This window comes from Bufo gargarizans, chromosome 7 (assembly GCF_014858855.1).
Source record: "Bufo gargarizans isolate SCDJY-AF-19 chromosome 7, ASM1485885v1, whole genome shotgun sequence".
Lineage (NCBI taxonomy): Eukaryota > Metazoa > Chordata > Amphibia > Anura > Bufonidae > Bufo > Bufo gargarizans.
This window is the reverse complement of record NC_058086.1, coordinates 14,753,800-14,777,332: the sequence shown is the minus strand read 5'-3', so window position 1 is coordinate 14,777,332 and position 23,533 is coordinate 14,753,800. Positions and strand designations below refer to the sequence as shown.

The 23,533-nt window shown below is 45.7% G+C and overlaps 1 protein-coding gene across 1 annotated transcript in view; it reads left to right on the top strand.

Moving 5' to 3' along the window:
- Positions 1–2,235: 2,235 nt before the first annotated feature.
- The window catches only part of RANGAP1 (Ran GTPase activating protein 1), a 37,289-nt gene continuing 15,991 nt past the window's right edge, over positions 2,236–23,533 (top strand). The window contains exons 1-8 of the mRNA XM_044301871.1: positions 2,236–2,391; positions 9,937–10,051; positions 10,794–10,921; positions 14,241–14,300; positions 14,384–14,563; positions 15,434–15,568; positions 15,644–15,802; positions 15,912–16,025. Of these exons, the coding sequence (XP_044157806.1) occupies positions 9,940–10,051; positions 10,794–10,921; positions 14,241–14,300; positions 14,384–14,563; positions 15,434–15,568; positions 15,644–15,802; positions 15,912–16,025 (888 nt within the window). The 5' untranslated portion in view covers positions 2,236–2,391; positions 9,937–9,939. The remainder of the gene's footprint in view (positions 2,392–9,936; positions 10,052–10,793; positions 10,922–14,240; positions 14,301–14,383; positions 14,564–15,433; positions 15,569–15,643; positions 15,803–15,911; positions 16,026–23,533) is intronic.

The window sequence follows — 23,533 nt, the reverse complement described above, 5'->3', positions numbered from 1 at the left end:
TACAGCGCGTAGGAACGCGCTGTAAAACGCTCAAGTGTGAACTTAGGGTAAAACTGTCACCTTATCCCATAGTTTCCAAAATAGGGTCACTTTTTAGGAGTTTCTGGTGTAAGGATGCATCAGGGGGACTTCAAATGAGACAAGGGGTCTAAAAACCAGTCCAGCAAATTCTGCCTTCCAAAACCCATACGGCGCTCCTTTTCCTCTGCGGCCTTAAGTGAGTTTAATAAATATTGAGTTTTGTTTGGCTGTTACCCCTTGATGTGTTAAAAGAAAAAAATGGAAAATCTGCCCAAAAAGGCGAAATTTAATCTCCATTTTCCTTTAATTCTTGTGGAACACCTAAAGCAGGCATCCTCAAACTGCGGCCCTCCAGCTGTTGCAAAACTACAACTCCCAGCATGCCCGAACAGCCTACAGGTATCATCTTACAGCAGGGCATTGTGGGAGTTGTAGTTTTACAACGGCTGGAGGGCAGCAGTTTGAGGATGCCTGACCTAAAGGGTTAAAGGGGTATTCCCATTTCAGACAATGGGGGCATATCGCTAGGATATGCCCCCATTGTCTGATAGGTGCAGGTCCCACCGCTGGGACCTGCACCGATGAACGAACCGGGGTCCATCCACCACCAAGCGCTGCTCCCCCAGAAGTGAATGGGAGAGCACCGCGCGGCCCCTGCTCCTATTCATTTCTATGGGGCCAGCGGAAATAGCCAGCGCTCGGCTACTTTCGGCAGCCCAATAAAAATGAATGGAGGGTGGATGTGCATGCGCAGTGCACCCTCCATTCATTCCCCCGCTCCGTTCTCATTAGACAATGGGGGCATATCCTAGTGATACACCCCCATTGTTTGAGATGGGAATACCCCTTTAACAAAGTTTGTAAAATCAGTTTTGAGTAACTTGAGGGGTGTAGTTTCTACAATGGGGTCATTTATGCGGCGTTTCCACTATGTAAGCCCCACAAAGTGACTTCAGACCTGAATTGGTCCTTAAAACGTGGGTTTTGGAAATTTTCTTAAAAATTTTAAGAATTGCTTCTAAAATTCAAACATCCTAAAAAAATAATGACCTTTACAAAATGATGCCAACATAAAGTAGACACAAGGGGAATGTTAAAGGGAACCTGCCACCGGGATTTTGTGTATAGAGCTGAGGACATGGGTTGCTAGATGGCCGCTAGCACATCCGCAATACCCAGTCCCCATAGCTCTGTGTGCTTTTATTGTGTAAAAAAAAAAAATGATTGATACATATGCAAATTAACCTGAGATGACTCCTGTCCCTGACTCATCTCACGTACAGGACTCATCTCAGGTTAATTTGCATATGTATCAAATAGTTTTTTTTTACACAATAAAAGCACACAGAGCTATGAGGACTGGATATGGTGGATGTTCTAGCGTCCATCTAGCAACCCACGTCCTCAGCTCTATACACAAAATCCCGGTGACAGGTTCCCTTTAAGTAATAAATATTTTATGAGGTATCACTTTCGGTTTTAAAAGTAGAGAAATTGAAATTTTTCAAATTATGAATTTTTGACATTTGTTTTTATTTTGGATTTTTTTTTTTATAAGTAAAGGAGAAATATAGTGACTCGAATTTACCACTGTCATGAAGTACGATGTGTCACAAGAAAACAATCTCAGAATGGCCTGGATAAGTAAAAGTGCTCCAAAGCTATTACCACATAAAACTACACATGTCAGATTTGCAAAAAATGGCCTGGACAGAAGGGGTTAAGATATTTCCCGGCCTTTTTTTTTACCCTTGGTGCCAGCATGTTGTGGGGCTGGTGTTTCAGGCATTTTCCATAGATTTCTCTTTAAGGAAGAAAATAAAAATAAAATGACAAATGAAAAAAAAAAATCACTAACCCACAAAAAAAAATACTCTCAACCTCTCCCCCCCCCCCCCCAATCTCCCCGAAAAGGAACCCTAAGGGGTTAACAGTCTTCAGGCTCAAGGTGACGCTTCAGAACCTTGAAGAGTATTCTGACAAGTTCACTAATACCCGACTGTAATACAACGCGTGACAATGGCGCAGCACTATTTTCATGACGCTGGTTTCGGCCGCTGTGACTCATCAGCCGTTGAGCATCACACGCGATTCAAAAAATGAACAACATGGAGCGCGATTGTGCAACTGGACCACACCTCCCGCTCCTCGAGGCCTTCGCCAAAAGCATCACGGGACTGGTAGTTTCTACGGTGGCTCCTTGTAGCGGCAAATGCTGGCGCTAGAACTACAAGTCCCGTGAGCCAACGAGCGCGCAGCCGTTGTAAGCCAATTGCTGATACAGATAGAGCGAGAAGGATAAAAAAAAAAAAAGAAAACCCGGTTCGCCATAAGCAGTGTGTGAAGCGACGGCCTGAAGACCGGCAAACGGTAAGATGGTCTATTGGAGGCCGTGTTACTTCAGTTACCGGCGTGAAACAAATGAAGTGTAAGGCGATTCCTTACACATGCTGGTTTTGGCGGGATGTGCGTCTGCTGTCACTTCTCCTGTGCACATGAATGGCGGAGAGGCGTTTGCCGGGTTATAAACGCGTCACGTTGCATGAGTGTGTACAGGGCGCTCCTCTGCTTCTGTCCTTAACATATGGGTTATATTTTAACTCTTAATTAGCTGGTTTGGGGCAGTCTGCTGCCTCCCTATGAGCCCTTCCTGAGACAGGAAGTGTCGGCCACAGGTTTCCTGAGGTAAATGTCTGTTCATGAGGTGTGGACCTGTGTGTACCTGGCCCTGTGTCCTCCAGGCTGAGCAGTGACAGAGATGTCCGCCAGACGCTCCTCTCCTTCCTTTTTTGCGCTCATTTGGTTAAAGGGCATCTGTCGGCAGATCTGTACGGGTGACATTGGCTGATGTTATTTTAATATATGCAAATTAGCCTCTAGGAGCAATGGGGGCGTTGCCATTACACCGAGAGGCTCAGCTCTCTCTACAACTGCTATGCTCTAGTGATGGGTCGTTCGCGGCTGATTCAGTACAAAGCCGGCTCCTTTACCTGGATGATGGGATATAAAAATATCACATTATTTACCCCCTCAGGTGAACGCTGTAAAAATAAAAATTACGTAAAAACCATGCCAAAAATGCTATTTTTATTTTTTTTGTCACCTGAAGGCACAAAAATTGTAATACCAAGTGACCAAAAAGCCATATGTACCCCAAAATAGTACCAATCAAATGTCATCTCATCCCGCAAAAAAAAGCCCGAAAAATATGGCTTTTAGAAAATGGAGATGCTAAAATATGATTACATTTTTATTTTTATTTTTTTTCAAAAATGCTTTTATTGTGCGGAACTGAAATAAATGAAAAAAAAACTTATTAGGTAATCAAGCATCTGTGACAACCTGCTATATATCACATGATCTACCCCTAATGTGTAAAAGAAAAGTATAAGGCTAGGTCTACACAACGACATTTGTCGCGCGACATTTTGTTGCACCAATGTCACGCGACAATTTTTATAATGGCAGTCTATGGTGTCGCACTGCGACATGCTGCAACTGCGACGCAACAGTCGCAGAAAATCCATTCAAGATGGATTTTTCTGCGACTGTCGCAGTGCGACACCATAGACTGCCATTATAAAAATTGTCGTGCGACATTAGGCAGAAAAGTAAAAGAAATGAAGCTTTCAGAATAGGAAGACACAAAAAATGAAAATACACATTTTTGGTATCAACCTGCTCTATAAAAACAACAGACAATCTACTCCTTATCCAAACATTTTTTTTTTGTTACTTGCCCCACAAAAAGCGTATCAAATATGTACCCCAAAATGGAAACAAAATAAACTGGCACCTTATCCCATAGTTTCCAAAATGGGGTCACTTTTTGGGAGTTTCTACTGTAAGGGTGCATCAGGGGGGCTTCTAATGGGACATGGTGCCTAAAAATAATTCCAGCATTATCTGCCCTCCAAAAACCACACGGCGCTCCATCCCTTCTGCACCGCTCCGTGCGCCAATACAGCAATTTACTACCACATGTCCGGTGTTTCTATAAACTGCAGAATTTGGCTAATAGATATTGAGTTTTGTTTGGCTGTTAACCCTCCCCTGTAACCCCTTCATTTTACTTTAAAGGGAACCTGTCATCTGGATTTTGTGTATAGAGCTGAGGACATGGGCTGCTAGATGGCCGTTAGCACATCGGCAATATCCAGTCCCCATAGCTCTGTGTGCTTTTATTGTGTAAAAAAACAATTGAATAGATATGTAAATGAACCTTACATGAGTCCCGTCTCCTCCGTGCTTCAGAGATGAGTCCAGCGTTCTGACTCTGAGCCCAGCCACGCCCACAGTGAAGGAGCCCACCACCACCCGCATCCTCCGAATCTCCTCCTTGCTCACCTACGTCACAAAGCTAGAGCGCCATAATCTCGTGATGCTAGTGCATGCGTAGTGTCGGCATAGTGTTCCTTCCCTGTGCTGGCATCAGCCTCAGGGAACGAACTGCGCATGCGCGAGATTACGGCGCTCTAGCTTTGGAGCATGTAGGAGACAGGACTCATCTAAGTGTTTCCATCAGTGATTCTGAGCTAAAACCAGGTGCTGCTCTAAACACAGAGCAGGTGCAGATCATTCCCTTATACCGTATCTCTGTGAAGGCTCCAATCCTGGTTTTGGCTCACAATCACTGATGGAAATCACTGATCAAACACTGACTGTGTGAATGAGGCTTTACATATCTATAAAAATCCCTTCTTATGGAACACCTAAAGGGTTAACAAAGTCTGTAAAATCAGTTTTGAATAATTTGAGGGGTGTAGTTTCTAAAATGGGGTCATTTAGGGGTGGTTTCTTCTATGTAAGCCCCACAAAGTGACTACAGACCTGAATTAGTACTTAAAAAAGTGGGTTTGGAAATGTTCTTTAACCCCTTAAGGACCGGGCTCATTTTCACCTTAAAGGGACACTGACAGGCCTTCTGAGCATAATTAGCTCTTTATATGCCCCCCTAGGTCTTATAAGAAGTTTCCAATTCTTTAAGTATTATCCCTGTGCGCATTGTAATACGTTAAAAATAATCTTTATAATCACCTGTCCTTTCTGCCCAATGGGCGTCATTTGTGCCCAGCCGCGTCCCAACTGCCGGATCCTTAGACACGCCCATCTCATTAGTATTCACTTCACTGGGCAGGATTTTCCTGTCCCCCGACATTCGGAGATCCTGCGCATGCGCCCGGCACCCTCGCTCGCCGGGATCACATTGCGCCAAGTGAATACTAATGAGATGGGCGTGTCTAAGGATCCGGCAGTTGGGACGCGGCTGGGCACAAATGCGGCACAAAACGCCCATTGGGCAGAAAGGACAGGTGATTATAAAGATTATTTTTAACGTATTACAATGCGCACAGGAATAATACTTATATGAATTGGAAACTTATTATAAGACCTAGGGGGGCATATAAAGAGCTAATTATGCTCAGAAGGCCTGTCAGTGTCCCTTTAAGGACCAACTTTATGCATTAATAACTCTGGGATGCTTTTACCGATCATACTGATTCCGAGATTGTTTTTTCGTGACATATTCTACTATATTAGTGGTAAATTTTCTCCGATACTTACCTAATTTTTTTGTGAAAAATTCTTAAAACATTGGAAAAGTTTGCATTTTTCTAACTTTGAAACTCTCTGCTTGTAAGAAAAATGGACATGCCAAATAAATTATATATTGATTCGCATATTCATCATAAAGTTGACATGTTTTTACTTTTTGAAGATGTTAGAGGGCTTCAAAGTTGAGCAGCAATTTTCAAATTTTTTCATGAAAATTTCAACATCATATATTTTTATTTATTTTTTATTTTTCAGAGACCAGTTCAGTTTTGAAGTGAGTTTGAGGGTCTTTGTTAGAAATCCCCATAAATGACCCCATTATTGAAACTGCACCCCTCAAAGTATTCAAAATGACATTCACAAAGTTTAACCCTTTAAGGCTGCTTTCACACTTGCGGCAGGATGGATCCGACAGGCTGTTCACCATGTCGGATCCGTCCGGAGGCACGGCGAAATAGCCGCAGGACGGATCCGACATGGTGAACAGCCTGTCGGATCAGTCCTGCCGCAAGTGTGAAAGTAGCCTAAGTGTTTCTCAGGAATAGCTGCAAAGTGGAGGAGAAAATTCAAAATCTCCTTTTTTCTTTTACACTAACATGTTCTTGTAGCCCCTTTTTATTTAATTTTTACAAGTGTTAAAAGGAGAAAAAGCATCACAAAATTCGTAGCCTAATTTCTCCCGAGTCAGAAAATACCTCATATGTGGATGTAGAAGAAGAGAAGGGATTGGGACAGAGAATTTTGCTGAAATGTTTTTTGGGGGGCATGTCACATTTAAGAAGCCTTCATGGTGCTAGAACAGCAAGAAACCCCCACATGGCACACCATTTAGGAAACTAGACCCCTCAAGGTACATAACAAGGGGTACAGTGTCCCTTAACTCCTCACAGGTGTTTGGTACAATGTTGTTAAAGTTGGACGTCAAAATGAAATATGTGATTTATTTATTTTATATTTTTACACTAAATTGCTGGTGTTACCCAAAAATTTTTCATTTTTACAAGTGGTAATAGGAGAAAAAGCACCCCAAAATTTGTAGCCCCATTTCTCCCGAGTAAGGACATACCCCATATGTGGACGTAAAGTGCTCTGCGGATGAACTACGCAGCTCAGAAGAGAAGGAGCGCCATTGGGATTTTGGGCTTTAAGATTTGGAATACTGTGGACAAATAAATTAAAATGGGGGCAGGGGATTATAAATTTAGTACTTCATAAAAGTGTGGTACTCCCCTGAAGCAACCGTCAATGCAGAGGCCCGGTTGATCGGGGCATGTGTCACACTGAGTGGTGGTGTCCTTCCGTATCCCCCTCCTGTTACACACTCTGCACTTCTTTCTCTTCTCTGCACCATCCCTTCTTTCCAGTATGGGGGACCACACTTGGAAAGTGTTGGCCAGGTACGATCCGGGTGCCCTCCAGTTCCCGATGTACTCCGGCCTGCTCTTTCCCGGTCAGAAAAGATCAGGGTCTTGAGGACTGCCTCATAGAACTGGCGGAATTTCCCTGTGTTGCCAGCGCTCCGGGACAGCACAAAAGAGTTGTACGAGGCAACCTGCACCAAGTAGACCGCAACTTTTTTGTAGCATGCCCGGGTTTTGCGCACGGCGTTATATGGCTTGAGGACTTGATTAGAGAGATCAACTCCTCCCATATACCGATCGTAGTCCACAATACAATCGGGTTTGAGGACCGTTGCCGGTGTAACTCGCACAGGGACAGGGGTGATGCCGTTACCGTGAATTGTGGACCGTACAAGGACATTCCTCTTGTCCTTATATCTGACCAGCAACAGGTTTCCACTAATAAGGGCACGGGTCTCACCCCTGGGGATAGGTACCTGGAGGGGGTGGGTAGGGAGGCCGCGTTTGTTTCCGCACGGTCCCACAAGCGGATGTGGATCTGACGGGAGGGACCAGAACAAGGGGATACTAGTATAAAAGTTATCCACGTAAAGGTGGTAACCCTTATCTAGCAGTGGGTGCATAAGGTCCCACACAAGTTTCCCGCTAACACCCAGAGTGGGGGGACATTCTGGGGGTTCGATACGGGAATCTCGCCTCTTGTACACACGAAACTTGTAAGTGTACCCTGAGGTACTCTTACAAAGTTTGTACAGCTTCACGCCATACCTCGCCCGCTTAGTGGGAATGTACTGGCGGAAACTGAGTCTCCCCTTGAAAGCAACGAGACACTCCTCAACCGTGACCTCCCTTCCAGGTACATAGGCCTCCATGAATTTGGCCCCAAAGTGATCGATGACTGGCCTGATTTTGTACAGGCGGTCATAGGCAGGATCACCTTGGGGGGGACATGCTGCATTATCTGCATAATGCAGGCATTTCCGAATGGCCTCAAAACGGGAGCGTGTCATGGCCATACAGTAGAGTGGGGTCTGGTAGAGGACGTCCCCACTCCAGTACAGCCTGACACTAGGTTTTTTGACTATGCCCATGTGCAGCACGAGGGCCCAAAACATCCTCATCTCGGCTGCACTGACCCGGAGTCCAGCCACCGGACCTAGCCAAAAAGGAGCCCAGGTGTTGAGCAATGAACTGTTGGGTGTACACGTTTGTTTGCTCCACCATCAGATTCACAAAGTGGTCACTGAAAAAAAAAAAATATAAAGTCACATTCAGTGAAACCCACTGGGAATCTGGATTCCTGGTTGGCCAACAAAGTCAGGAATCACAGGCTCAAATGCTGTGGGGTACACCAGACAGGTTTACCGGTAGGGGGCTCAGATGGACTTGCCTGGTGGGCTGGAAAACTAGTACAAGCCGCAGGGCTGCTCATACTAGTGTGGGCCACAGTGTCCCTGTCATGGGGGGGGGGGGGGGCTCCTGCTCCGCCTGGCAGCGTCTCCGCCTTGGGGACTCATCATCATCACTAGGTGATGAGGAGAACCAGGATGACAACAGGTCAACAAACGGTACCAAGCTGATCAGCGGTGGGGTGGACGATGCGCTAACAGTGGCCGGACGCTCTTTTACGGCTAAGAGTGCCGGCCACTCACTCTCCCTGTCCCTCTCCCTAAATGTTTATGTGCCAGATGGCACTTTATGGTGGCTCAGAGGCCACGGATGGCGGCGGATCGCGTGTGAGGCAGAGGGACTGACACGGGGCTCCTCACTCACACAGAAGTCTGTGGACGGGGAGAGCGGAGCTACGGCTACGTGAATGATTTCAGCAGGCACCCCGTTCCGATCGCTGCGCGCCAGTGATCGGAAATACACAGGGCGTAACTCTACACCCTGTGTCTTTAAGGACTCTGACATCAGGGCGTAAAGGTCACGAAGAGGTTAAAAACGCCAAAATTGCTTCTAAAATTCTAAGCCTTCTAACGTCCCCCCCAAAAAATAATGACATTTACAAAATGATGCCAACATAAAGTAGAGATATGGGGAATGTAAAGTAATAACTATATTATAAGGTATCACTATTCATCTTAGAAGCAAAGAAATTCAAATTTAGAAAATGGTGAATTTTGTAACATTTTCTGTTAAGTAAAAGCATTCCAGAGTTAGTACCACATAGAGTGACACATATCAGGTTTGTAAAATGAGCAGTGGTCCCCAAGTGGGGGGGGGGGGGGGGGGGGGGGGCCTTAGGGGTGCTGGTCGGCGCTGACTGATGTGCTGATCTATTCATCCCTTGTCCTATTCACCCTAATAGAGCTCTATCAGGGTGAATATGACTTCACAGCAGCAGGGAGCCGACTATGGCAGCCAGGGCTTTAGTAGCGTCCTGGCTGCCATGGTAACCGATCGGAGCCCCAGGCTTACACTGCTGGGGCTCCGATCAGAAGCTGCCACTTCCACCAATGAGGAGGGGAGGGGGGACCCTGTGGCCACTGCCACCAATGTTTATAATAGTTATAATAACACTGCGCCACCAATGATTCTACTTTATAATACTGGGGTTGGGGGGTGCGGTGCACTGTGCTACCAATGAATATAGTTTATGCCTGAATACAAACGCAGGCTGCGGGTGGCGGCCATATCCCATACCCGGCCTCTATGACTGCGCGCTGCGATCCACTGAAATTAACCCCTAAGGTGCCGCACCCCTCTTCCTCCCTGCTATCAGTCCATTGGTGGCAGCAGCGGTACAGGTGGGAGGGACTGCCGCCTCCTCCCCTGTGCTGCTGAGAACATGGCACCTACTGACACCAGCGCGTGCCATGTCAGTTTATTTTGTGTGTGAAAGCGGCAGAGCATTGGTCTAGGCGCCATTTTGCAATTCTAAATCACATTGGCGACCATTTTTTTTTGGTCGCCATCTGGAGCCCTGATCCTTTTATTTATTTTTTTGTCCAGCCCTTTATTCTTCCATCATTGTGTTTTTCATTTCTTTGCTTAGGAGATGGCATCTGAAGATATCTCACAGTTGGCTGATTCCCTGGCAAAGACCAAGGTGGGAGGAGGAGAGCTGAGCTTTAAAGGCAGAACTCTGAAACTGAACACTGCACAAGACGGTAAGCTTGGTTCTGGGAGTGTAAAGGGTGTATTAGACAGCTCAATGCCACAGACGTTTGTAGGGAGGATAGCTAGCGGAGGACACTGCTGCTGTTGCATGATGTCCTCTGAGGCATGTGGAGGAGCGATCGCTATGCCGTGAGATTAATGCCGAATGCACTTCATAGTGAAGTATCTTCTCCTGGGCACTTGCAGGTGCACGTTTATATACACACTACCCATATTAATTAAAGCTACACCAAATCTATGTTTGTCTTACTGTTTCTGGACCCAATTTAGTGCTGTCAATAGTTTTGCACGGTCAACTGTTGACAGTCTCACTTTAAAACGGACCTGTCACATTTGAAAATGTAATGCAATCTGCATTATTCAGTCAGTGATACTTCTTATTCTTAGTGAGTGACCACTATCTCTGTATGCACAGGCGTGCAAGGAAGACTCAAAGGGAATATAATTACCCCGCTCCTGGTCACTGCACCACCGCTGCTGCTTTTCCGTGTGCCAACCGGGGTGGGGGAAGCAGCCGGGGACGAGCCTGTGCCACCCCCTGACACCGGATGTTTTCATTAGCGCATGAGGAGAAGCGGCGATGTGGGGACCAGCAGCGGCACGAGGATACTAATGACAGAGCAAATGTACCAGATTTATCCCAGTGTCTGCTGCCATCTAAATCATAAGTGTTTTCCCCTTTTGGCTTTTATTTTGCTATATTTTTTAACCATTTTTTCTTGCCACTTGCAGCAGAGAAAGTCGTGCAAGAAATAGAAAATTTTGAAGGACTTCAAGCATTACGTCTTGAAGGCAACACTGTGGGTGTTGAAGCTGCTAAAGCTATAGCCAAGGCCTTGGAAAAAAAATCTGACCTCAAGGTGAGATTGTATACAGTAATGTTATTAATTTAATATGCGTGTAAAAAAGTGTGGCAGCACCAATTCTCAATGTAAACAGCGGGTGCTATGTCCAAGCGTGTCACTGCTTACCCACAAAACGTAGATGGAAACGGACAGCACATACAGTAGAAAAATAAGTAATTTATTGGGCCACAGTGGCACAGTGAGGCGACGTTTTGGATCAAAACACAGAGCCTTTCTCAAGCATCAAACACAAGTGAAAAACATGGTATAAATAGATATGCAAAATTAGGGGGTGGAGTAACCAATAAATATAAGCAATTAAGTAAAAATAAGTATAAAAATCAATATACAGTGATTGTGAGGTGAAAATAACACAAGAAACTCTTATAATAGGAATATTGTGATACATGATTGTGTATATAAATTACAGAAATTCACCATAATACAACATAATCAAAGTACAAATATAAGTGGTGCCAATGTGAATCAGCTGCTTTGCATAAATTTTATTACATTAATTTAAAAACAGGAGGAGCTAAGGATAACGATGGTGACATACCATATGGAATCAGCGTACTCCCACATGTCGGCAATGGCCAGAGTTGGCGTCTAGCTCTAAACAGTGCGCAGGCGTCAGGGTGCGTCTCAGCAGAATCGCGTCACGCTACGTCCAAGTTGGGCGTCTCGCGTCACAACACCACTCGGACGCAGCGGGATCGGACTGATCTATCCGCTCTCCAATGCGGATGCTCACTGAGACTCATATACAGACGCGCCATATTAGATGCTGGCAAAGTTACCCACAGTTGCTTAATTTATGTAATACATGGCTCGCAGGAGGCAAGAAGAGGAAACCGCACATCCCTGTCAAGGGAGTAGTACCCTCATGCTGGGCATGCATTATGAGCCCGATCGGCACTGCCGTATCGACCGTGCATACAAGTGCCACCCCAGTTACGCCTCCTGATAGTGCCACAAGCAGGGTTCTCCTGGCAACCATAGGATATATTCTATTATTCTATTTATTCATACAGAGCCTGTCGAGACATAACCTGAGCCGGAGCACAATACAATCAAAGTATAGAATGATAATAAGCAGACGTGGGACCACTGTGCTTCTTAACATGGCAGGCCAGCATCATCATCATATTGCTCCTCTTCTTATATTATGTCCAATCATCTACAAAAAGAGATGGAAAAAAATTAGAAAAAAGAATTGAAATTGTAGGTTAGATCTTATGTGAACACTTATGTCTAATTAACATCACCTACAACAGGATATGAGACAGAGTGACGAATATCGCAGGGCACTCTGGGGCAAAACACTTCTTATGACTAAACCCCTAGATTATAATTTACATTTAGACCATTAGGTCTCAAAGTATTAAGTGTATATATCCAAAATAACTCCTTCTTTTTTAGTAGCAAGTTTCTATTTCCTCCACGTCTAGGCAGAGGAATTTGATCAATGATCCAACATTTGGGTCTCCTGGGCAACCTGTTAGTGTATGATTCAGTGTTATACACTAACAGGCAATGCATTACAATACAGATGTATTTTAATGCATTGCAGAGAGGATCAGACCCTCAAAAAGTCCCAGAGTGGGACAGAAATAAAGTTTAAAAAAAGAAAAAACTGCCCCTTTCCCTTAATTTTATAATTAAAAATTAGAAGAAAAAAAAGTAAAAACACACATTAGATATTGCCGCGTCCGTAACGGCCGGCTCTATAAATATATCAGACTCAGACTATTGAGACACTAAAACATTATTTTTTTTATTTATTTTTTTGTTTTTCAAAAATATTAGTGTAAATAAAAAAAAGGTATCGCCGCGTCTGTAAAAACCTTCTCTATAAAAATATCGCATGACCTAACCCCTCAGATTAATACCGTAAAAATAGTGTCAAGCCATTTTTTTAAATTTATTTTTTCACCTTTCATCACAAAAAGTGTAATGCAAAGCGATCAAAAAGTCATATGCACTCTCAAATAGAACCAATCAAACCATCATCTCATCCTGAAAAAATGAGCCCCTACATAAGACAGTCGCCCAAAGTCATATTTTGTATTGTCGCGTCTGTAACAACCTGCTCTATAAAAATAGCTCATGATCTAACCTGTCAGATGAACGTTGTAAATAACAAAAAATAAAAACAGTGGCAAAACAGCAAAAAAAAAATATTATTTTTTTTGTTACGTTGCCTCAAAAAAAGTCTAATAGAGCAACCAAAAATCATCTGTACACTAAAATAGTACCAACAAATCTGCCACCTTATTTTATTTCCAAAATGGAGTCACTTTTTTGGGAGTTTCTACTCTAGGGGTGCATCAGGGGGTCTTCAAATATGACATGGCAAGTTAAAATTATCCCAGTGAAATCTGCCTTTGTATATTATTAGCCTCATTGTGGTCGACAGTAGGAACCATAATAATATTATCATTATTTTTCTTATAACTACATTCTCTTTTCATAAGGGCTCATTCAGACGGCCGTATGCTGTCCGCAAAAAAAACGGATTGCATTCCGGTTTTTTTCTGACCTATAGACTTCAATGGGGCCATGTCCTGATTTTCGCTGACAAGTATAGGACATGTTTCATTTGTTTTGCTGAGCCATGCAATGAAATAAAAGGTCTCATAGAAGTGAATGGGACAGCATCTAATTTGCAAAAAAAAGAGATCCACATTTTTGCAGACGGCAAACGTCCGTCTGAATGAGCCCTAATAGTGAGTTTCCAGTAGTTTATTATTTAATTTTCCCCTCTGCTGTTCCCCAGCATCCAGTTCTCATGAGCGGCGGGCGGATTGCGCTGCCGTCTTTTTGGCATAGTGTTGCCATGGAGCTCACGGCGTCGCATGACCACTTGCAGCCGGCTAACACTCCGGTATCGTCCGGAACTTAACAGGGGAAGAGCGCACACTTTTCTGTGTACATTATAACTATTGTCTAGTACGGTTTTGACTGCCTCCTGTAATAGGCTTTTCTATCTCTACATGTGGAGGCTTTTACCTGAGGAAGGGGAAGTATATCCCCAAAACTTAGTATTTCTGCAATAAACTTCTGAAGATTTCCTTCTGCCATTACATGCACTCTGGTTCCTTTCGCCGAGGGATGATCCTCGTATTATACCATATGATGTCTGACTTTCATTTTATTTTATTTTTTTTACATTAAAAATAATTTCTACTACTGTTGTCCTGATGGGACTGCTCTTTTTATGATTTAGATTTTATCTTTGAGATGCATACTACAGTAACCTAACATTTCACCTCTGTTTGCTCTTTTTGCACACTCATGTTATTAATGCAGTAGCTGTGTCTTCTCTTTCCAGAGATGTCATTGGAATGACATGTTTACTGGAAGATTGAGATCGGAAATCCCTCCAGCGCTGGTAAGCATGCTAATCTGTGGCTTTTGACATTCTTATAGTGGAGTAAATGTGAGTATATGTTTATAATGGTCATTTCCTTACAGATGTCTTTAGGTGATGCATTGATGAGTGCTGGGGCGCAGCTGACAGAGCTTGATTTGAGTGACAATGCTTTTGGACCAGATGGGGTTCAAGGGTTTGAAGCACTGCTGAAAAGTCCTGTGTGCTACACACTTCAAGAACTGAAACTAAACAACTGTGGAATGGGAATTGGTGGAGGAAAGGTACTTTGATGCCACCTTTACAGTATTTGGTGAACACTGCTGCTTCATAGTAGTTTTGGAAGCTATTATCTCATTACAAAATTGTACAATGCTGGAAATCCTACCAGTCAATTAGGGCCTGACCCATGCAGCACAATCCCCCATCTTCCCTTTTCGACTATACTCTTATTTGACTATTTCTGGCCAGCCACCCTACCGGCCAGACAGTGATATGGTCCTAGTTTTACTTAAAGGAGTTCTGTACCTTTTTTACTTTATTTTATTTATTTCTGATTATCTATAGATAGATCATCAGCATCTGATCGGCGGGGGTCCAACACCCGGGACTCTATTTGACACGGCAGTGGAACTTGCAGTAGCACCACAGCCTTCTTGCTGTTTTCCACAGGCCAGTGACATCTGGGCGCTGTATTTATGGGTCCACATCCATTCCGCAATTTTGCGGAACGGATGAGTACTCATTTATTTCAATGGGGCTGCACAAGGTGTGCTGTCCGGATCCAGAGTTCTGTTCCACAGCCTCACAAAAAAATAGAGCATGTCCTATTGTTTTCCGCAATCGCAGACAAGAATAGGCACTTCTATATGGGGCTGGCCCTATCTGGCAATTTGCAGACCACAAAACATTTATGGTCGTCTGAATGTAGTCTTATTCACACGTCATTGTTTTTCCTCCGTGATTGTTATCCAAAACCAGGAGTGGATCATTCTCCAAGATGAAGTATAATAGATACTAGTTCTGTGTTTTGGTCCTGCTTCTCTTTTGGATAATGAAAACAGACATTTCCGGAGTGGTATGAATAATGGATGCTTTTATTAGAGGAAAAGTATACATGAAAGATTTGTACTTACTCACCAATATTCCTCCAGATTCTGGCTGCAGCACTTACTGCATGCCACAAAACATCCAGTTCCCTTGGCAAACCCCTGGCCCTCAAGGTGTTTGTGGCAGGAAGGAATCGCTTGGAAAATGACGGTGCCACAGCTTTGGCAGAGGCATTTCGGGTAGGTGCTGTTTGATTTATTGATAATATGATGTCAGCCTACCTCTCCATTTTAAATCCATTATTGTGTCTCTAGTTAATCGGCACCTTGGAAGAAGTACACATGCCCCAGAATGGGATCAATCATGCTGGCATCACTGCGTTGGCTGAAGCCTTTAAAGCAAATCCTTTATTGAAAGTCATTAATCTCAATGATAATACATTTACAGATAAAGGAGGCATTGCTATGGCAGAGGTAATATTTTATTGCAATCCTCTAGAGTCACTTTTTTATATGTTTTGATAATCAATGTAATTGATTTGAGTTTCTTCAGTAAGTTTCCAATTAACTCTTCTGCTTTTAGGCACTAAAGTCTTTAAGGCAAGTGGAGCATATAAATTTTGGAGATTGTTTGGTGCGATCTAAAGGAGCAATGGCCATTGCTGCTGCCCTAAGAGAGGGCTTACATAAAATAAAGGTATGTTCTTGTGTTTGTGTGGCAGTGAGTGATTAAATAAAAAAATAAAATAAAAATTGGGACCAGAGTTATCCTAGCTTCTCCAGGATTGTGTGAGCTGTATTGAACAGCCGCCACTCTGTGTACGGAGCAGGACCGGCTTCTGACTGCACTCCATACTCTTATCAGTGACCGATGTACAGTTACATTGGTTGTTAAGGGGTTAAAATAGTGTCAGTGGGATATCTGGTCCTCTTCCTGTTTGACGATGAAGCTGGTCATCTTTTCGAGATTTTGGATAGCCATAAAGGCATATTTCGAAGTCGTTCATAACCAATGACAGATATATATCCTATTAACCCCTTAGTGACAAAGCCTGTTTAGGCCTTAATGACTAAGCCAAATTTTGGAAATCTGACGTGTCATTTTAGCTTAGAATAACTTTGTAACGGTTTTGCACATCAAAGTAGTTCTGACATTGTTTTCTCGTCACATATTGTACTTTACTTAGATGGTAAAATTCTACCGATAAAATATGTGCATCTTTATTAAAGTGAAAATTTTTAAAAATTGGCACTTTTTTTATTTTCAACTGCAATATTTCACATGCATACATAAATACTATTTAATATTTTTATCAGAAATATATTTCCACATCTTTATTTTGGCTGCATTTACAAAAACATTTTTTACTTTTTATTTTTTTTATTTAGGAGACTAAACATTTTTGAAGTACATATTTTTTCCTGCAACAAGCAAAGTTTGCAGAGGCTTTATAAGTGTCAGAATAATAGAACCCCCCCCCAAAAGTGAACCCATTTTAAAAAATCTAGGCCCCTTAACGTATTTATCCATTTTCATATATTTTTTTTTTTTACACAAGTATTCATTTAAAGACCTATTTCTCTCTCATATCATTGGGGGACACGGGACCGTGAGTATAGCTTACTGCTGCCACTAGGAGGCGACACTAGGCTGAAAACTGTTAGCTCCTCCCCTGCAGGCTATACCCCCTCCAGCCTGGAGAGAGCATTTCAGTTTTTAGCTTAGGGTCGTAGGAGGCAGACCTACTTTTTTTATTTTTTATTTTATTAGGTTCATGGGGCACAGATTCGCATGGCGTCTGTTTCCCTGGGTGGCTAGCCGGTGTCGATTGTCCCACCGCTTTACACCGCTAGAAGACCTCTCCAAAGTCTCCCATTCCACCCTTTCATTGCTGGGTCGTTTGGTAGAGAGAGCACCCACAGTGCAGCCCTCACCTTCGCAAGGCGCACAAACTAGGAGCAGGCTTACTAGCAAGCGTCCCAGATCAGGTCATCATTCTTCTTCTGACGCCTCTGCATCCCCTCCCCCTCCCGGTTCCCGATCTCAGACGTCCTCCATTTTAGGTGACGCACTATCAGATGGTGAGATTGCGGATTCAGATATGGAGATGGACCTGGAGCAGTCTTCCCAGATTGCGTCTATGGTAGATAGTCTGATTTCAGCTATCCGGGACACTTTCCAAGTTCAGGAGGAACTCCCCTCCACCAGGGAGTGTCGTTTTTGCGTACAAAGCAGACCCCTAATTCCTTCCCTGTACACAACGACTTTTCCGTTGTTGTCGCAAAGGCTTGGGACCAGCCAGGTTTGCGCTTCATTGTCCCAAAGCGGTTAGACTTGCTCTACCCCTTTCCAACTGATTGTGTGGAAAAATGGGCCTCACCTCTGAAGGTAGACCCACCATTCGCTCGCCTCGCAAAGAACACTACTATTCCGGTGGCGGATGGCTCCTCTCTCCAGGACCCAGTAGATCGGCGCATTGACTTGCTATCGAAGTAGGTCTTTGCAGCCAGAGGTTCAGCCTTACGCCCGATCTTCGCATCGGCATGGGTAGCCAAGGCAGTTTTGGAGTGGGACCTCTGTTTGAACCAAGACCTTGCAACTAGAGTTGAGCGAACACCTGGATGTTCGGGTTCGAGAAGTTCGGCCGAACTTCCCGGAAATGTTCGGGATCCGAACTTCGTCCTGAACCCCATTGAAGTCAATGGGGACCCGAACTTTTCGGTACTAAAAAGGCTGTAAAACAGCCCAGGAAAGGGCTAGAGGGCTGCAAAAGGCAGCAACATGTAGGTAAATCCCCTGCAAACAAATGTGGATAGGGAAATGAATTAAAATAAAAATTAACCAAAATCAATTTGAGTAAGGTCCCATAGCAGAGAATCTGGCTTCACGTCACCCACCACTGGAACAGTCCATTTTCATAAATTTAGGCCCAGCACCCAGGCAGAGGAGAGAGGTCCCGTAACAGAGAATCTGGCTTCATGTCAGCAGAGAATCAGTCTGCATGTCATAGCAGAGAATCAGGCTTCACGTCACCCAACATTGGAACAGTCCATTGGCATATATTTAGGCCTCGGCACCCAGACAGAGGAGAGGTTCATTCAAATTTGGGTTCCTCGCAATATAATGGTAAAATGAAAATAAAAATAGGATTGAATGAGGAAGTGCCCTGGAGTACAATAATATATGGTTAAGGGGAGGTAGTTAATGTCTAATCTGGACAAGGGACGGACAGGTCCTGTGGGATCCATGCCTGGTTCATTTTTATGAACGTCAGCTTGTCCACATTGGCTGTAGACAGGCGGCTGCGTTTGTCTGTAATGACACCCCCTGCCGTGCTGAATACACGTTCAGACAAAACGCTGGCCGCCGGGCAGGCCAGCACCTCCAAGGCATAAAAGGCTAGCTCTGGCCACGTGGACAATTTAGAGACCCAGAAGTTGAATGGGGCCGAACCATCAGTCAGTACGTGGAGGGGTGTGCACACGTACTGTTCCACCATGTTAGTGAAATGTTGCCTCCTACTAACACGTTGCGTATCAGGTGGTGGTGCAGTTAGCTGTGGCATGTTGACAAAACTTTTCCACATCTCTGCCATGCTAACCCTGCCCTCAGAGGAGCTGGCCGTGACACAGCTGCCTTGGCGACCTCTTGCTCCTCCTCTGCCTTGGCCTTGGGCTTCCACTTGTTCCCCTGTGACATTTGGGAATTCTCTCAGTAGCGCGTCTACCAACGTGCGCTTGTACTCGCGCATCTTCCTATCACGCTCCAGTGCAGGAAGTAAGGTGGGCACATTGTCTTTGTAGCGTGGATCCAGCAGGGTGGCAACCCAGTAGTCCGCACAGGTTAAAATGTGGGCAACTCTGCTGTCGTTGCGCAGGCACTGCAGCATGTAGTCGCTCATGTGTGCCAGGCTGCCCAGGGGTAAGGACAAGCTGTCCTCTGTGGGAGGCGTCATCGTCCTGCCTTTCCCCCCAGCCACGCACCAGTGATGGACTCGAGCTGCGTTGGGTGCCACCCCGCTGTGACCATGCTTCATCCTCATCCACCTCCTCCTCATCCTCGTCCTCCAGTAGTGGGCCCTGGCTGGCCACATTTGTACCTGGCCTCTGCTGTTGCCAAAAACCTCCCTCTGAGTCACTTCGAAGAGACTGGCCTGAAAGTGCTAAAAATGACCCCTCCTCCTCCTGGGCCACCTCCTCTTCCATCATCGCCCTAAGTGTTTTCTCAAGGAGACATAGAAGTGGTATTGTAACGCTGATAACGGCGTCATCGCCACTGGCCATGTTGGTGGAGTACTCGAAACAGCGCAACAGGGCACACAGGTCTCGCATGGAGGCCCAGTCATTGGTGGTGAAGTGGTGCTGTTCTGTAGTGCGACTGACCCGTGCGTGCTGCAGCTGAAACTCCACTATGGCCTGCTGCTGCTCGCACAGTCTGTCCAGCATGTGCAAGGTGGAGTTCCACCTGGTTGGCACGTCGCATATGAGGCGGTGAGCGGGAAGGCCGAAGTTACGCTGTAGCGCAGACAGGCGAGCAGCGGCAGGATGTGAACGCCGGAAGCGCGAACAGACGGCCCGCACTTTATGCAGCAGCTCTGACATGTCGGGGTAGTTGTGAATGAACTTCTGCACCACCAAATTCAGCACATGCGCCAAGCAAGGGATGTGCGTCAAACTGGCTAGTCCCAGAGCTGCAACGAGATTTCGCCCATTATCACACACCACCAGGGCGGGCTTGAGGCTCACCGGCAGCAACCACTCGTCGGTCTGTTGTTCTATACCCTGCCACAACTCCTGTGCGGTGTGGGGCCTGTCCCCCAAACATATGAGTTTCAGAATGGCCTGCTGACGTTTACCCCGGGCTGTGCTGAAGTTGGTGGTGAAGGTGTGTGGCTGACTAGATGAGCAGGTGGAAGAAGAGGAGGAGGAAGTCGAGTAGGAGGAGGTGGCAACAGGAGGCAAAGAATGTTGCCCTGCGATCCTTGGCGGCGGAAGGACGTGCGCCAAACAGCTCTCCGCCTGGGGCCCAGCTGCCACTACATTTACCCAGTGTGCAGTTAGGGAGATATAGCGTCCCTGGCCGTGCTTACTGGTCCACGTATTTGTGGTTAGGTGGACCTTGCCACAGATGGCGTTGCGCAGTGCACACTTGATTTTATCGGATACTTGGTTGTGCAGGGAAGGCACGGCTCTCTTGGAGAAGTAGTGCCGGCTGGGAACAACATACTGTGGGACAGCAAGCGACATGAGCTGTTTGAAGCTGTCTGTGTCCACCAGCCTAAATGACAGCATTTCATAGGCCAGTAGTTTAGAAATGCTGGCATTCAGGGCCAGGGATCGAGGGTGGCTAGGTGGGAATTTACGCTTTCTCTCAAATGTTTGTGAGATAGAGAGCTGAACGCTGCCGTGTGACATGGTTGAGATGCTTGGTGGTGGTGGTGTTGGTGGTACATCCCCTGTTTGCTGGGCGGCAGGTGCCAACGTTCCTCCAGAGGCGGAGGAAGAGGCCGAGGCGGCAGCAGCAGAAGAGGCCGAGGCGGCAGCAGCAGAAGAGGTAGCAGGGGGAGCCTGAGTGACTTCCTTGGTTTTGAGGTGTTTACTCCACTGCAGTTCATGCTTTGCATGCAGGTGCCTGGTCATGCAGGTTGTGCTCAGGTTCAGAACGTTAATGCCTCGCTTCAGGCTCTGATGGCACAGCGTGCAAACCACTCGGGTCTTGTCGTCAGCACATTGTTTGAAGAAGTGCCATGCCAGGGAACTCCTTGAAGCTGCCTTTGGGGTGCTCGGTCCCAGATGGCGGCGGTCAGTAGCAGGCAGAGTCTCTTGGCGGCGGGTGTTCTGCTTTTGCCCACTGCTCCCTCTTTTGCTACGCTGTTGGCTTGGTCTCACCACTGCCTCTTCCTCCGAACTGTGAAAGTCAGTGGCACGACCTTCATTCCATGTGGGGTCTAGGACCTCATCGTCCCCTGCATCGTCTTCCACCCAGTCTTGATCCCTGACCTCCTGTTCAGTCTGCACACTGCAGAAAGACGCAGCAGTTGGCACCTGTGTTTCGTCATCATCAAAGACATGCTGAGGTGGTATTCCCATGTCCTCATCATCAGGAAACATAAGTGGTTGTGCGTCAGTGCATTCTATGTCTTCCACCGCTGGGGAAGGGCTAGGGGGATGCCCTTGGGAAACCCTGCCAGCGGAGTCTTCAAACAGCATAAGAGACTGCTGCATAACTTGAGGCTCAGACAGTTTCCCTGGTATGCATGGGGTTGATGTGACAGACTGATGGGGTTGGTTTTCAGGCGCCATCTGTGCGCTTTCTGCAGAAGACTGGGTGGGAGATAATGTGAACGTGCTGGATCCACTGTCGGCCACCCAATTGACTGATGCCTGTACCTGCTCAGGCCTTACCATCCTTAGAACGGCATTGGGCCCCACCATATATCGCTGTAAATTCTGGCGGCTACTGGGACCTGAGGTAGTTGGTATACTAGGACGTGTGGATGTGGCAGAACGGCCACGTCCTCTCCCAGCACCAGAGGGTCCACTAACACGACCATGTCCACGTCCGCGTCCCTTACTAGATGTTTTCCTCATTGTTATCGTTCACCACAACAACAAAAATATTATTTGGCCCAATGTATTGTATTCAAATTCAGCTGAATATAAATTTGAGGCCTAGTATTTAGGTGCTGGGTGACCGGTATAGATTTACTGACAGAATTAGACTTGGAAATGCACAGTAGCGTGTGTGTGAAGTTATTCTGAATGACCCTATGTGCACCTTGAATATTATATACCCTTTGAGGGATAGATTTCAAATGGCTCTGATACAGCAGAAACCACTAAATTATGAAATTGCTAAATTGGGAATTGTATTTCAACCCTGAACAAAAAATGTGCTTTGACGGACACTAAATAACTTGCCCAGCCAGAACAGTACAGCGGTAACGACAGATTTAGCGGGATATAAATTTGAGGCCTAGTATTTAGGCGCTGGGTGACCGGTATGGATTTACTGACAGAATTAGACTGGGATATGGCCAAAAAATAACCACACTATTGCTGGTTAAATGCACTTGGTGTGACAGCTTGACCCACCACACTACTGAGGGTTAAATGCACTTGGTGACAGGCGCAGCTTGCCCCTGATGTAGTATATGGCCAAAAAATGAACAGACTATTGCTGGTTAAATGCACTTGGTGTGACAGCTTGACCAACCACACTACTGAGGGTTAAATGCACTTGGTGACGGGCGCAGCTTGCCCCTGATGTAGTATATGGCCAAAAAATAAACAGACTATTGCTGGTTAAATGCACTTGGTGTGACAGCTTCACCCTGATGTAGGCTTTAGCCAAAAAACAACCACACCATTGAGGGTTAAATGCACTTGGTCGCAGCTTGTGCTGGCGCACCACAAGACACAAAATGGCCGCCGATCACCCCAGAAAAAAGTGACTGACAAACGGTCTGGGCAGCCTAAAAACAGTGAGCAATTGAATTTCAGCAGCTCAATGATGCACAGCTGCAGATCGATCGATTAATCAAGTCCTTTGGAGGAGTTAATCTGCCTAATCTCGCCCTACTGTCGCAGCCGCAACCTCTCCCTATGCTGATCAGAGCAGAGTGACGGGCGGCGCTATGTGACTCCAGCTTAAATAGAGGCTGGGTCACATGGTGCTCTGGCCAATCACAGCCATGCCAATAGTAGGCATGGCTGTGACGGCCTCTTGGGGCAAGTAGTATGACGCTTGTTGATTGGCTGCTTTGCAGCCTTTCAAAAAGCGCCAAGAAAGCGCCAAGAAAGCGACGAACACCGAACCCGGACTTTTACGAAAATGTTCGGGTCCGTGTCACGGACACCCCAAAGTTCGGTACGAACCCGAACTATACAGTTCGAGTTCGCTCATCCCTACTTGCAACCAATCTTCCTCCGGCGGAACTCCAGTCCTTGGCGGTACAAATTTTGCATGCTGGAAAGTACCTCTGCGAAGCGGCTCTGGACGTAGGGATGATGGTTGCCCGTTCCTCGGCTCTCGCGGTATCTATCCGCCAAGAACTGTGGCTTAAAGTTTGGTTGGCGGATTCATCCTCCAAACGTTCTCTTTCAAGACTTCCATTTTCCGGGTATCGACTCTTTGGTACCCGGCTAGATGATATTATTTCGGAAGCAACGGGGAAAAAGCACCCATTTACCACAACCCAAGGC